The sequence below is a fragment of the Protopterus annectens genome, chromosome 2.part1, assembly GCF_019279795.1.
Source record: "Protopterus annectens isolate FY-2018-M chromosome 2.part1, PAN1.0, whole genome shotgun sequence".
NCBI lineage: Eukaryota > Metazoa > Chordata > Ceratodontiformes > Protopteridae > Protopterus > Protopterus annectens.
Window position 1 is genome coordinate 1446994707 of NC_056729.1, and position 15714 is coordinate 1447010420.

Below are 15714 nucleotides of genomic sequence, written 5' to 3' on the forward strand. Positions count from 1 at the left end.
GCTGTTTGTGTTATACAAAGCAATGAGCTACTATCTAGTGAAAGTGAATCCTTTCTTTTGGACAGTTTAAATAAATGTTTTATAGTAGTTTTATCAGTGACTCAGAAGCTCAGATTGCAAATGCTGTGTATGAAGTAGATTTTGGATGGCGCAGTGGTGCAGCGGTTGCGTTGTCACCTCACAGCAAGAGGTTCTCTGGTTTGATTCTCGGCTGGGGTGCTTTCTGTGCAGAGTCTGCATGTCCTCTCTGAGGTCGTGTGGGTTTCCTCCAGGTGCTCTGGTTTCCTCCCACTTTACAAAAGACATGCGTCCGGAGCGTTTCTCCCTGGGCCTCCGCTGATAATTGGCTTTGTTCCAAGTCGGACTTTCCCGGTAAACCTATTTTTAAATAAATAGTACTGACTGCTGTAAGGAAATGCAGCAAAAGAGTAGTTCTTTGCAGTGCTGGAGATTGTTGTGGAATGAGAGGCTTGGATTGAGTTGATGAGGTATAGTGTTCTTTTTTGAAAGCCATCTTATTAACACCTGTTAAGTCAAGACTGATAAACCAAACAAGATTCCATATGTTTATTTACATGTTGGAGCAAAGCCCTTTTACTCGTATAGAATAAATGTGTCCAATGCTCCTTAGCAACTAAAAAAACTAGTCTGAGATGTTTGTTGCTGCATTGTGGCTTACTGTAGTTATGCTTGATTAGAAGTCAGTAAGATACTTTCTTTAATGTTTTCATTGTTCATTTATGTAAATCTCGGGCTTTTAAATCTTTGTGTTATGGTTACTATTTTAAGTTTATTTTTCAGGCCATGCTAATACATTGTATAAAACTGTGGTTGCATTATGTGTTTTTTTTCAATGCACACAGCCAGCGTTAAGTTTTTCATTTCCTCTGGGCACTATGTTGATGTTAAATTCTGACTGCCCATTTTGGTGGTATGGTGTTAACTACTGTGTTAAGGAATATTAAGTCAAGATTGTTCGTGTATAGTTTTAGCCATGTTTTAGATATGGCTAAAGAACTGAGGTTTATGTCTAAATGTGATCGGAATGCACTGATTGTTTTGTAAGCCTCTAGTACTAATAGGAGCTATTTATCTTGATCATAGTGAATGTTTGTATTTTATTAATCTTCACTGAATCCTCACGTTTTAAATTGCAACATGGGTTTGCATACAGAAATCGAAAAGAAAAAAGCTGTGGTAACAGTTTTCATTATTACTGTCGTAGTCAGTATATATGATGTCTTTGTTTTCATTCACTCCAGCATTGTATAAATGTTCAGATTCTGTTTCCCTTAAACCTTGATCCTCACTCTGAACATTGTTCAGCATGTACTATTCCAACAAATTTTATCTATTCTGATGAAATTTATTCCTTCCCTTTTCTAAAGATCCAACCGCTAGTTCTTTTTTTCTCCATTACAGTATCCAAAAATTACTTTATGTTGGGAATAGATTTTTGATTTCCTTTTTGTAGTACTTTTTTGGCAACCGGTAACATTAAGCTTAGTAAGCTCTTGTTATATCTGAGTAATTTGGGGTATGTATTCCATTTCAAAAGAATAATTTCTTTAGTTGCATACGTTTAGCCTCCCAACATTTATGTCAAAGTACTATATAGGGAATTTTTAATGTCTGCGAACTTGTCACATTCCTCAAAAGACACATTCCCAGTTACCTCTCTCTCTCTGTCTTGCACATTTCATCATCAGCATATATCTACGCGAGGAAAATAATCTGAAGCCTACATAGGGTACGCAATCACTTCCATGGAAAAATCCTAAACCTTCTGGACTTTTTTTTTTTTTTTTTTTTTAGAAACCTTTATTGAATTATCACTTGTGACATAGGCAAATTTGCATTCATATAAAAGTAATCAAATTGTATTAACATAACAAACGTACTTCACATATATTGCTGTATATTATATAACCTAAGCTATATTGCATACATTATTAAATTCCTGCTTTTTTTTAAACACAAAACATATTTATTAAGCCATCACTTACTACATAGGCAATCATACATTTATGTAAATGAAAACAAACCACACCAAGACAATCCTAGTTGCAAGCATTTCACATCATAAACCATACCGACACACTCCCAGTTTCAAACGTTATACATCACTTACAGTCTACCCAATCTTTCTCACTCAAACATTATATAGCTCATTTATGTCCTGCTGTCTTTTAGACCTCATTCCTCCCTTGTATGTATTGTTGCCACAGTTCCCATTTCTTCCTATGTAGTTTGCTCCTACCCTTTTCTAAGGATCTCAATTCCAGTTGTTTACCTCTATTACTGTATTCACTACTTCCAGTATAGTTGGTTTAGATTTTGATTTCCATTTTCTACTAATTGCTTTTTTGGCAGGAACCTTTATTAGACACAGTAAGACCTTACCATGTCTAGGCAATTCAGATTCTGTATCATAGCTCAGAATCATCATCTCCCTTGTCAAACCAATCTGTCCACCCAGCATCTCTGACATTGCATCTCACACGGAATCCTTAAAGTCCATCAAATCACCACACTCCCAGAAAATATGTTCCCGTTTACCTCTTTCCTCCACCTCACACCTCCAACATCCACTGTCTGCCTGAGGAAAAATTCTCTGGAGCCTACCTAGTGTGTAAAAATATCAATGTAAACATTCCAGGCAAACATCCTAAATCATCTAGATTTTGTTGCATATTTGGGAGACATACATATATCCCCCCATTGTTTCTTTGTGAATTGCTTATCCAGTCTCTCTTCCCAATCCTTTCTAACCTCCTCTGATTGATTCTTGTAGTTATCATGCAGTATTTTATATGCTGTACTTATTATTCCTTTTATAATGGCAGGTTCTGTTCTAGATTCTATTAAAAACTCTTACCAGTGCTGGTCTTTCATTTAGGACTCCCCCCCCCCCCCATTTCTTTCTCTTTGCCTATACTCTGATATCAGTCCTGATAGGGAAGGCAGTCTGAATAAATTCTTGGCATCTTCCCAAGACTGTCATTTTTCCCTCTACAGTTATTTGCTCCCAATACCTTGGCTGCCTTGCCAGTTTTCTCCAATATGTTCTGGCCTCCTCTTGCCTGTTGTATGTATCCCTAATTGCATTCATCCCTGTTGGCAGAATCTCCTTCCTCCATTTCCGTGTTGGTTTAGTTCTTAGAATACGTTTTGCTACTTTATGGATATAATATTCTGCATAGTTATTGCTATTCTTCTTAAAGGCATTATCTGAAGTAGTTACTTCATTTGATCTGCAACCTGTGGGTGTCGGATCCGACAGCTTTCCAAGCTCCAAGATCCGAGCTCCTAGCTCCTCCCCCTACCCATAATCCCCTAGTACCAACCACATTACCTCAGATCGTTTTTTGCCGTGGCTAAAGAAACTTTCTTGTGAAGAGCTCCTGGCTGGGTGAGATCATTGCTGGTTTTTAAACCAATTTTTTCTCTCAAAGTTTCGTGTGTGTGTGTTAGTTTCCCTTTTCTGCTTCTTCTGCTAGTTTTTGGATCACTTTTGTTTAATTTATAACTAAATTATCTTCACTCCCCACCCCCTCCTCGTATTTGGGTGTGTGTGTGAAAGATGTCAGAAGGGCCTAAGGCCATTTTCTCTAAATGCACTGAGTGTGGCCACAAGCTTTCTCCAGCTGATGGCCACACTCAGTGCGTTTTGTGCCTGGGGGCAGCCCATTTGTCAGAGGCCTGCCAAATCTGTGCGGCCTTTAACCCCCGGGCACTTCCAGGATAGGAAGAACAAGCTGATCCTGGCGGGAAAGCTCCCCCAGGAGTCGGCTTCTTCTTCCACTCCCGTTCAGGCTCCAGCTGCTTCAGCAGCTTCGATGCCATCTATCCCCTTATCTCTACCCGGGACTCAACCTCCCTCATCGGGTTTGAGCTCTGGGGAAACTAGTGCCTCTTCCCTCAGAGAGAAGAGGCACAAGGATAAGGATGGACATAAGTCCCATAAAAGGCGGGCCGAATCTCATCTTTCGGCTCCGCCAACAAAACTATTAAAGTCTCCCTCGAGGGTCTCCGGATCCCCCTCCTCTTGGCACCGTTCGCCCTGTTTTTCGCCGGAGCCGGAGGAGGAGGATAGGTCTCCCTCGAGATCTTCGAGGCAGCCCTCCTGGCCTGCCTCTACTACTTCATCTAGGCCGACCCGAAGCATCTCCGAAGCGGATATGGATAGGATGATGCGTCGGTTCTTACAGACCCAAATGCAGATGGGGATGCTCTTGCCTCCCCCCCCCCCCTGGGAGGGAGTGCAGGCCCCATATTTGCCCCGATCACTCCTTCTCCGACTCGTTTTCGGGTCTCGGAGTCATCGGATTCAGGCCCTTTAGGACCCGGGGAACTTTCAGCGCCGATAGCGGTTGTCTCTTCGCCGACTATACCTTCGAGCTTGTCGGACCCGAGCTCTCGGGGCAGAGGGCTGAGCGTCGGATCCGAGGGAGTTGCTGTGTCTTCGGCGCTGTTGGCGTCGGAGCATACCTCTGCCTCGGCGCCGACTGCATCGGCTCCGACCCCGATCCCTTCCTCGGATCCGAGGAGATTGCTCTCAGAGGCTGGTGAGAGTGGTTCTCCTTCGGCTTTTGAGGTAGTGGAGAGGGTACTGTCGAGGTCCTCCAGATCCCCGACCCGGGCTTTGGATCCACCCGTACCTCCACTGTATGAGGGTCTGTCTTCCATCATCCGTCCATCTGGACAGCCTGCCCAAGCCCTCCAGCTAGTTCCCGTGGAGGAACAACAACCCGTGGACGAGCCCTCTTCGGACAGTCCCACCGAGGAGGTCCCTCGAAAACATCGGTGCAAAAGGAGGCACCTGGACTCCCCTGAGTCCATTACCACAGACATGGACTTAGATGATACGGAGGGTTCCCCAAGGTCACCCCCTGAAGATGTCTCCTTTGGAGACATCATGGAAATGTTGCGTATTAGAGGGGGGTGGTCAGCCCAAAAGCCTTCCCTTGATGAGTCCGTGTTCCTGGAGGCCTTTGAGGCAGGCCCATCTACCTCCTGGGTGTCCCCTCCGGCCAACCCCCTGGTGGACTTAATTACCACCAGGGCTTGGAAGGAGCCCGACACTGTGGAGCCAATTCCAAGGTGCCCCGATAAGGTCCTCAGCCCACCCACAGATAGACCGTCTTGGGCCAAAGGAACCCCTGTTGATGCTATGTTGGTGGCGGCGGCCACCAAAAAAGAACTTGCACAGGAGAGTTCTTCGGTTCACCCGCTGGATAAGGAATCTCGAGCGCTTGACCGGATTGGGAAGCGGATGTTTGCTTCAGCGACCTTTTCCATAAGGGCGCTGAACTATATGGCACATACTATTAGGCTACAGCGAGACTTGATTAAGGAATACGCTGCAGCCCCCCCAGAGTCCATGTCGGTCCCAGACAAAAAGGTTTTTGAGACTCAAATGGCCACTCTAAAATCCATCTCAAATACTTCTATGCGGCTTCTCTCCCATGCAACGGAGGGAGCTGCTAGAGCTAGCGGAGCTGGGGTCGTCTTGCGACGTCTCTCCTGAATCCGTCTGTGCGACTTCACGGACCCCTTCAAGGCGTCCTTTGCGAACGCCCCTTTTGACGGTTCTGCCTTGTTAGGCAAAACTGTTCGCGATACGCTGGTCCAAAGCGAAAAGGACTGGAAGATGCTGTCTGCCGTCGGAGTCCGTTTCTCTAGTCCCCAAAGATCCTTCTCCAGGAATCAGAGGGGACAAAAGAAGCTGTGGTTCCGTAAGTCTCAGCAATCCCATCCTGCTGCGGACCACTCGTCCTCCAGGGGCAGAGGAGGACAAGGTGGACACCGGCCCAGAGGCAGAGGGGGGCCGCATAATTTCGGGTCTAGAGAACCTTTCTCAGACAGACCCGCGCAACAGCCCTGAGGGCTTGCCCGACTGTCCCTCTCTGGAGGCAGTCGGGGGGCGACTGTCGGAGCACCTGTCAAACTGGGAGTCCCTTACAACAGATCGATGGGTGCTCCGGATCATATCCAGAGGTTACTCTATTCCATTCATAAACCTTCCCCCCCAAATCACGCCTCCCCGATGTCCCACCCGATCAGAGGGAGGCAGCGGCTTTGGAAATTTCAAAGCTGCTAAGAAAAAGAGCCATCCAGCCCGTCCCCCCAGACCAATCCGGATTGGGTTATTACTCCAGGTTCTTTTTGGTGCCAAAGAAAACGGGGGACCTCAGATCCATCTTAGACCTTTCTGCCCTGAATCTGTTCATACCCAAAGAAAAGTTCCGGATGGTCACTCTCCAATCTATTCTCCCCCTGCTGCGGGAGAACGACTGGATGTGCTCGCTTGACCTCAAGGATGCGTATTACCACATATTAATGGACAAACGATCCAGGAGGTTTCTCCGCTTCCGGCTCGGAGCCAGTCATTATCAGTTCAGGGTTCTTCCATTCGGCCTTACCTCAGCCCCCAGAGTGTTCACCAAGGTCATGGCAGTGGTTGCAGCCCGCCTGAGACTCCAGGGCATTCAGGTCTTCCCTTACCTAGACGACTGGCTCCTCACTGGGACCAGCAAGCATCAGCTCTGTGTGGCGAGAGATTATGCTTCGTCTCTGGCCCCCAACCTAGGCATCTCAGTAAACGTGCAGAAATCCGGCCTGTGCCCCACTCAAGCCCTAGAATTCATAGGGGCCAGGTTAGATACACAAATCTCCAAAGTTGTTCTAATGTCAGTCAGGCTGAACAGCTTGTCATTCCAAGTGTTAGCCCTTCTTCAGAGCCCTGCTCCTCCAGCGGAGTTAGTCCTGAGGGCACTGGGGTCTATGTCAGCAGCGATTGGTCTCTCTCTTCATGCTCGTCTGCGAATGCGCATTTTACAATGGACCCTTCAAGTCCAATGGTCCCTGTCGATCCACCCATTATGCATGCCAATTCCCCTGAGCAGGGTATGCAGGGACTCCCTTCTGTGGTGGTTACAGGCGCAGGAACTCAGGGAAGGGAGACCTTTTGTAATTCCTCCGGCCAAAGCCACATTGACCACGGACGCTTCTTGCCTCGGGTGGGGGGGGGCATTGTTCAGGCAGATCCGTTCAAGGCACGTGGACTCCCCTAGAGACTGCATTACATATCAACGTCCTAGAGATGAGGGCGGTGCTTTTAGCGTTGCAAGCTCTCCACGACCTACTTCCCATAGGGACTATTGCAATCCAGACGGACAACATGTCAGTAGTCTGGTATATAAACAAACAAGGAGGGACCAGATCTTATCCCCTGTGTCGAGAAGCCATGAGAGTGTGGGAATGGGCGATTTCCACCAACCGCTTTCTGATAGCAACGCACATTCCGGGGCGGTCCAACATATTAGCGGACAAGCTAAGTCGAGTGTTCCTCACTCCATATGAGTGGTCTCTGAATCCATCTGTTGCAAAGCAGATCTTCCACAAATGGGGTCAGCCTCGCTGCGACCTTTTTGCTTCTCCTTTAAACACAAAATGCAGCGAGTACTTCGCGATAGTTCCCCCCAGAGACGCTCTAGTCCATGCTTATCTCCCCCTCCCACTTATGATGAAATTCATCCAGAAAGCCTGTCGGTTGGGGAGCAGAGTTATCTTCATAGCCCCATTCTGGCCTCGACAGATCTGGTTCCCCTTTCTGCGGTCTCACTGTGTGGCTCCCCCATGGATTCTGGATCCCAGTCCAGACCTAATCTCGCACCCAGCGGGATGCCATACCCCAAACCTGGTCAATCTCAAACTTGCTGCTTGGTTGATCCTGTTCATTAATGGCTAGGACTCCCGGTATCTCATCCCCCGTTAAGGCCATTCTGGTGGCGGCTCATAAACCATCTACCAGGAAACTTTACAACAGTAAATGGAAACGTTTTTCCATCTGGGCCAAAGATAAAGAATTGGACCCTTTTACTGTCCCTATTCTGACTATTCTGGACTTCCTTTCTCTGCTTTTTGGACAGGGAGCAATTGCCTCCACAGTCAAGGTGCAGTTGGCGGCCATCTCCCACTTTCATGTGGGGGACAGCATAGGTTCCTTAGCATCTACTAAGTTGTGCAAAACCTTCTTAAGAGGCGTTTTTCTTTTGAAACCACCTGTCAAGACTGTGGTGCCCCCATGGGATCTCACTCTGGTCTTACAAGCCTTAACGAGACCACGTTTTGAGCCGGCGGCCTCAGTTCCGTTAAAGTTCTTGTCCTGGAAAACTGCTTTCTTAGTGGCTATTACTTCGGCCAAGAGAGTTTCAGAACTACAAGCTCTGTGTATTAAACCTCCGTACCTTATTTTTCACAAAGATAGAGTGTCCCTCAGGACTAACCCGTCTTTCTTGCCTAAGGTGGCTACAGAATCAAACATTAATCAATCAATAAATCTTCCTGTATTTTTCCCAAATTTTCACAACAAAGGAGAATATACGTTGCACAAATTGGATGTACACAGACAACTGCGTTTTTACTTGCACAGGACTAAAGAGTTTCGCAAGTCGGACCAGTTGTTTGTTTCTTATGCAAAATCAGCCATGGGCAAGGCAATTACTAAAGAGACTGTAGCAAATTGGATCTGTCAGTGCATTATGCTGGGATACACCTCATCTGGGAAGCCAGCTCCGATTGGCGTCCGTGCTCATTCCTCAAGATCTGTAGCTACCTCAACAGCCTTTTGGTCTAGGGTTCCAGTAGACGATATTTGTTCAGCAGCTACCTGGTCCTCATCTCATACCTTCATTTCTCATTACAAACTGGATATCATTTCCAGAAGTAGGGCTTCTTTTGGCTCCGCGGTGCTTCGGAATATCCTTCCGTAAGGACCACCCAGGTTCTATAGGTTAGCTGGGGACTCTGTCCCACAGGTTGCAGATCAAATGAAGTAACTACTTCAGATATAGAAGTTATGTACTCACCATAACGTTCCATCTGAGTAGATACTTCATTTGTCTGCAACCGACCCCCCCCTGCCATCCCCTGAACCTCGGGAAAATTCTCTGATCATTTGGAGTTTGTTTCTGTCTCGAGTTGGTGAGGCAAAAAAAATGATCTGAGGTAATGTGGTTGGTACTAGGGGATTATGGGTAGGGGGGAGGAGCTAGGAGCTCGGATCTTGGAGCTTGGAAAGCTGCCGGATCGGATCCGAGGTCGGATCCGACACCCACAGGTTGCAGACAAATGAAGTATCTACTCAGATGGAACGTTATGGTGAGTACATAACTTCTATTTTTGAGTGGTTATGTTGGCTCTTTCTACTTAAACATCTAAATTTAGCATTCATTTTAATTGGAATTACTGATATATACTTGTTTTGAATTCTTCTTGAAGTCATACAGATTTGTACACTTTTGTTGTGGCTTTTTAAAATATGTTGCTCCTGTTTAGTCTGAGTCTTGGAGCAACCCACCTGAATATGTGCACACTTTCATTTTTTTAAATTATCTTCTGAGTACCATTAATCCTGTCCAATGTTGTTACCTTTTATATTTAGGATGGACATGTCGCACTCAGTTTGAAGAAACATGGGCTACCCTGTTGGGCGTTCTTGTGACTCAACCAATTGTGATGGAGCAGGAAGAGGAAGGTCAACAGGAGGTAAGCTTTCTGAAAGTTTATGGAAGTAAGAACCATTCCTTTTATTTGGCTTGTGGAATCATAAACGGTTATAAAAAGCTATTTTGTGGTAGTAGTTTTTATGTAAACGTTAAGAAAACAGGCATTTAACTTATGTGTTACTGCAGTAATTTGACACCACCAGATCTAAGCCAAGTCACTTAGTGCTTGTGCAATTGTTGATCTTCTTCGGCAAAAGTCATTGTAGCAAAAATTTTAACATTTGAGGTTGTCAGTCTCTTTAAAGACCAATTTTGGTCTGTCAGCAACATTTCTTTAAATTGTGCTTGCTATACAGGGCTCCTAATAAAAGTCAACAGTACTAGGATATTTCTTCATTTCTTCTGAAAGCTTAGAATAAATTCATATACCATTTGGAAATGGAAGTAATTTTGTCTGCTTAATACCTTGCCTTCATTTACCAGGAAACCAGTAACAGCATGCATGTTAGTGGTGCAGAGACATTTCAGTAAGGTTATCCATTAGAATTGGTTTGGAAACCAGTGAAAACCATTTAGAAATGATATAACAAAGATAAACAGCTGAGGTCTTGACTCAAGTCTCAGGCACCTAAAAAGATTGATAGATTATATAAATCTTCTTTGTACAGTCAGTATTTATATATTACTCACAAATGTGATTCCCCCAATTGTCTATCACCCTCTACCCAAAGCGAGAATTCTACTCTCCTAGCTTAATTTCCATTGGATAAGGATTTATTGTCTGGCAGTTGGCTTAGAGGAGTACTGGACTATTAACGAGCTGTTTCCTGTGGTCTAGAGGTGCAAGGTTTGATTCCCTTGGCCTTTATTGCACAACTGTGTGACTTTGCCCAACTCACTTAACCAGACACCACTCCTGGGCTGAGTCTGAAAGATGGAGATCAGTGCTCTACCCCAGAAAACAGATACAAATAAAATAAGTTTTTGATAAATATGGTAAAAATGATTCCACATTTGGTACTTTAGCAGTTAGAGCATTGAACATTTTGGCTTGAGTGGTGTCCAGTGAGAGCTACATTTAACAGTAAATTGAAGAAAATCTGTAGTGCTTTCCAAGCAGTGATGTGATAGCTCAGAAACAGAAATTTGTTACAACAGTAGACAGGACAGAAGTGCTTATAATGAATTGTGCTTATGATGCTGTGGATGCTGCTTCAAGAGCTGCCATACAAGAAAAAAAAATTGAAGAATGCTACCCTTAGAATGAAGTCTTGTAATTGAGAAATGAGATCAGGAATTGTGAGTGCTATTCGAACTCTTGTGTGATTAATCAGTTTATAATATTGTCTTAGAAAAGAAAGGCAAAACAACGTCCTCATTCAAGCATCTTAGTGCACCTCCTACTCTGTACTTTCAGTAGTATTTCACTGCTGAAAGAAATACATTTCCTGGGAAAGAAATTCCTTTACAGCACACTCAGTATAACTTGGGTGTATCAGGAATGGTCAGCTACATCCAGGATAGAGTGGCTGCTGCTTTCCCATTGTCACGTGTCTTCTCAGCACTCCTCTGATGCAAGTTTCATTGTTGTATTTCTGCCAGGAAACAGATAACAGCAGGCATGTTGATGGTGCAGACAATTCACTAAGGGTATTCAATAGAATTTGTTTGGAAACCACAAGGGGATTTAGTCCCAAACACCCCATCTCATCAGGTGTAATCTGTCCCTCTAATTAGTGGATCAGCTTCTGGTAGAGAATGATATCCAGATACTTCCTACCAGTCAAACAAGTCTTTGTTTTTATTTCAGGCGAACCCGCGGTGGTGGTGCTGCGGTAGCGTTGTCGCCTCACAGTACGACGCTGTCCGGTTCGATTCTCAGCTAGAGCGTATTCTGCGTGGAGACATGCATGAATGGGCGCACCTTCGTTGAAGGTTGTGTGTCAGGGCTGGTAACTCGGCACGTAAAAATCAACTACCAGTCATTAACGGACTGGAGTTCCGCTGTGGCGACCCCTAACCGGGAAAAGCCGAAAGACACAAACAAAGAAGTGATGCCAAATGAAGGACAACACTTCAAATGCATTTTTAGATTTATTACATGTAAGCGAGATTATACGTTGTAAAAGATTGAGTACAGTGACAGTACAGACTTCGCTCCATTTAGATCCCATTATACCCATGTTACTTATATCAGACACAGAGTATGAATATCTTAACATTCCAGTGAGACCTTCTTATAAAAAATGCCTCAATCTTCATATGACTCATCATCATTTGCATCTTCACCTCTGCCATTTCAGCTATAAACAGCTCCAGGGTGTTTATCAGATGTGTAGATCCACTATGTGTATATTTCAGGAAACAAAAAATAACTAGGCTTTCAAATACTGGCCAAGGCTCTTGCTGCCCCCATAGTGCCTTTTTTAAGCAAGGCTCAAAAGTCAAATCCACCTCCATAAACAGCACAATACTAGCCAAGGCTCTTGCTGCCCCCATAGTGCCTTTTTTAGGCAAGGCTCAAAAGTCAAACCCACCTCCTTAAACAGCACAATTAACAAAAAACTGAGGGTTATGCTGCTCAACGCCAGGAGTTTAAATTTCAAAATGCACGCGCTCGAAGCACTCCTCAGTATGGAGAACGTTGACATCTGTGCAGTAACTGAAACCTGGTTCAAGGCTCCAGAGAGCACACCAGCACTACCTGGCTACAACTCATACCACATGTTTTGGCCAAAGAACACGGACTGAATGACAAAAGGAGGGGGTGTATCCATATTCATCAAGGATACCTACACTTCCAGGTTAGTGGCGCAGCATGATACCTCCGAGATCTTCCATGTGCAACTAACATCGGGCAAATCTGCAGTGCAAATTGTGGCCTGCTACAGATCACCCTCCATTACCCAGGACCACCACTCCACCTTTCTGGAGACACTGGAAAACATGAAGGTCCTACAGAACACCCTGATATTGGGCAATTTCAATTACCCTACCATTCACTGGGAAAACTACTTGAGTACAAACTCCCAGGCCCAGCGCTTCCTGGAATTCATCAACTCAAACGCCCTGGATCAGCTGGTAAACTCCACTACCAGAAGTGAAAACATATTGGACCTGGTCATCACCAACATGGGCGACAGGTGTTCCACACCGGAGGTCAACCCATCACTGGTTAGATTAGACCATAAACTAATCACTCTGGATGTCCACACCCCACCATCACCCCCAACTAAGGAAACCACAGTAAAAAACTTTTCTAAAGCAAACTTCACCTTACTTAAGATAGAGGTGGTAGGTTTCTCAGCCCCCACGCTAAAGGATAACGTTGCTCAATATGCAGAAACCTTTACAAGTGCACTATATGAGCACCTACAAGGATGCATGGATCATACCCCATCCCTAGCAAAACCAAAACTCACTCCTCTAAGAGAAGAAAACCAGTTTGGTGGAACCCTGCCATAAACAGGCTATACAACAGAAGGAGGAAACTAGTTCAGAAAAAAAGCAAATCCCAAGAAAGAAAGACATCCCTGATCAGTATCAGTAAGAAACTAAGGTCCCTCATGAAGTCATCCAAGGCTAACTTGGAAAGAAAAATAGTCAAGGATTCAAAAGATTACCACAAAGCCTTCTTTAGCTATGTTAAGAATCTAAGTGGCAACTCGAAGATATGCACTGAATTAGTGCAAAATAGCACAAAATATACTGAACCTACTGATATTGCCAACATCCTGGCAGATAGATTCAGTGCAAACTTCACCCTCCTCTCACCCCCAAAAGGACAATCAGCAATACCGGAAAAGTGTAGTGTCCCAAAAATCACAGACGCACAGGTGAAAAATGCCCTTTCAAAAGCCAAAAACACAGCGTCAATGGGACCAGATGGTGTCCCAGGCTGCGTCTTGCACGAACTACAGCGCGAACTAACCCCCCACCTAAACACGCTGTTCAATCTCAGCCTCTCCACAGGCTACGTGCCAATAGAATGGTGCACAGCAATGGTTATTCCTCTCCACAAAGGAGGGGCCACAACTGACCTTGGTAACTATCACCCCATAAGCCTGACTAGCCTAGTCTGCAGGGCTGTGGAGCGCATCATCATGGAACTCATTAACAAAGACATTGGGAACCTCCAAACACTTAACCCGATCCAGTTTGGCTTGGTTAAGAGCAGATTATGCCTACTAAACCTGGTTGACTTCTTCAAGACAGTCACCAAGGCCATAGATGAGGGAAAGGTGATTCATACAGCCTACCTTGACCTCACCAAGGCTTTCGACACCATTCTCCACTCGGGTATTACAGAAAAACTCACCAGCCTGAACATAAACCCCTACGTCATGAGATGGGTTGCCAACTGGCTTACAGACAGAACTCACACGGTAAGAATAGCGGGCTCCAGGTCCGACTCTAAACCAGTCACAAGTGATGTCCTGCAAGGCTCGGTCCTGGGACCCCTACTGTTTGGCATATACTTCTCAGAAGTACAGGCAAACACAGGAGGACTATGGCTAACCAAGTTCACCGATGACTGCAAACTGGGAGCCATAATTGACTCTCCGGCTGACACGGACATCCTCCAAAAGGGCCTTACTGAGACGGACACCTGGTGTCAAAGTCATGGCCTCAAGCTAAATGCCAAAAAATGCATAGGCATCCCGTTTGGGAAAAACAAAACACCCATGAATTACTACATAGGTGGCAGCCCCCTTAATACAGAAGAGGTAATAAGAGGTCTGGGGACTCGGGTAGATAGTAATCTCTCCTTTGACAACCATATTGCCAAATTAGTTAGGAAATCCTTCTATGTGGCCCATCTAATTACTAAATGGTTCGCATCTAGAAATAAAGAGGTTATAGTGCCCCCCCTACTCGTCACTCATCAGACCCATCATAGAGTACAATGCCCCATTTGGGATGTACCACACAAGACACTTCCAACAGCTGGAAAGACCACAAAAGTACCTCACCAAGAGGATTACTGGCCACAAACATATGTCCTTTGCAGCCCGACTGAAAAAAACTCTGGCTGTACTCACTGGCATATCGCTTACTGAGAGGTGATCTCTGCCTGACTTACAAAGCCATGTCCAACTCAGAATTGATGGGCATGCTCCACCTAAAGAAATCCAAGTCAGTGCGAGCCATGCGCTCTAGTGAGCTAAACCTCGGCACAACAATTAATAGAAGATGCTGGAGGGATAGATTCCTGTCAACGAGACTCCCCATGCTTTGGAACAAAATTCCAAACTACATTAGGCAGAGCCCCTCACTAAGACTCTTAAAGAGAAACCTTGACGAGTGGATGGGTAACAGAAAATACACCCCTGGGATCACTTCATTGGCTCTGCTTGACAGAGGATCAGTTAATTAATCAATGGGGCGACGAAAGCCAACACACTCTGGCTAGGCTTATAAATGCCCCTGGGCAGATAGCCTAAGTACCTACCTATGAACCTATGTACCTTCTCCTAGGTGGACTGCAGTTTGACAATATTAGAATGAAAGAAACTACACAATAAATTTCTCATCAAACCTTTGCATTGTTCCTTTCTCTAGAAATGACATTTAACTGCAAGAAGTCTTTCCCAGCTCCCAGAACATCTGTATGTTTCTTAGAGGCATTCTTTGATTTAGTGTTAATGAAAGTCTTTCTGTTTCAAGAAAAGAAAAAAAATGTTACCTGATTTGAAGGGGTATCTCAGAGCTACACAGTTAAGGCTCCTGTACATAACACAAGCAGAAAGCTATAATTCATAGTGGAAAAGCTTGATGGCAAAATGGGGGGAAGCTCAAGAAGCAAGAAGAGACTGGGATTTTGGATGCAAATCCTTAAGGAGAATAACAATAATCATACAGAACAGTATATTCATACAGTAGCTGAAAGTATTCTAAGAACTAAGCCAACAAGCGTGGGTGGAGAAATGAGATTCTGCATACAGGGATGTCTGCAAATTAGGGATACAGACAAATAGGTAAGAGGAGGCTGGAATTTACTGGAGAAAACTGGCAAAGGAACCAAGTTATTGGGAGCAAATAATTAGAGAGGGGAAAGGTAATAGAATGGGAAGAAGCCAATAATTTGGACGACAGACTAGAGACTGTCATCCCTATCCAGGATTGATATCCAAGTATAGGCAAAGATAAAGAAATATGGGACTATATAAATAAAATAAATAATAAAATAAGTAAGTCTAAT

General features: G+C 44.7%; 1 protein-coding gene across 4 annotated transcripts in view; it reads left to right on the forward strand.

The window, feature by feature from the left end:
• HTT (huntingtin) overlaps positions 1-15714 on the forward strand; it is a 4811037-nt gene that overhangs the window by 4091337 nt on the left and 703986 nt on the right. For all 4 annotated transcript variants that reach the window (XM_044062924.1, XM_044062926.1, XM_044062925.1 and 1 more), the window contains one exon: positions 9449-9552. In XM_044062924.1, coding sequence (XP_043918859.1) covers positions 9449-9552 — 104 coding nt within the window. The remainder of the gene's footprint in view (positions 1-9448; positions 9553-15714) is intronic.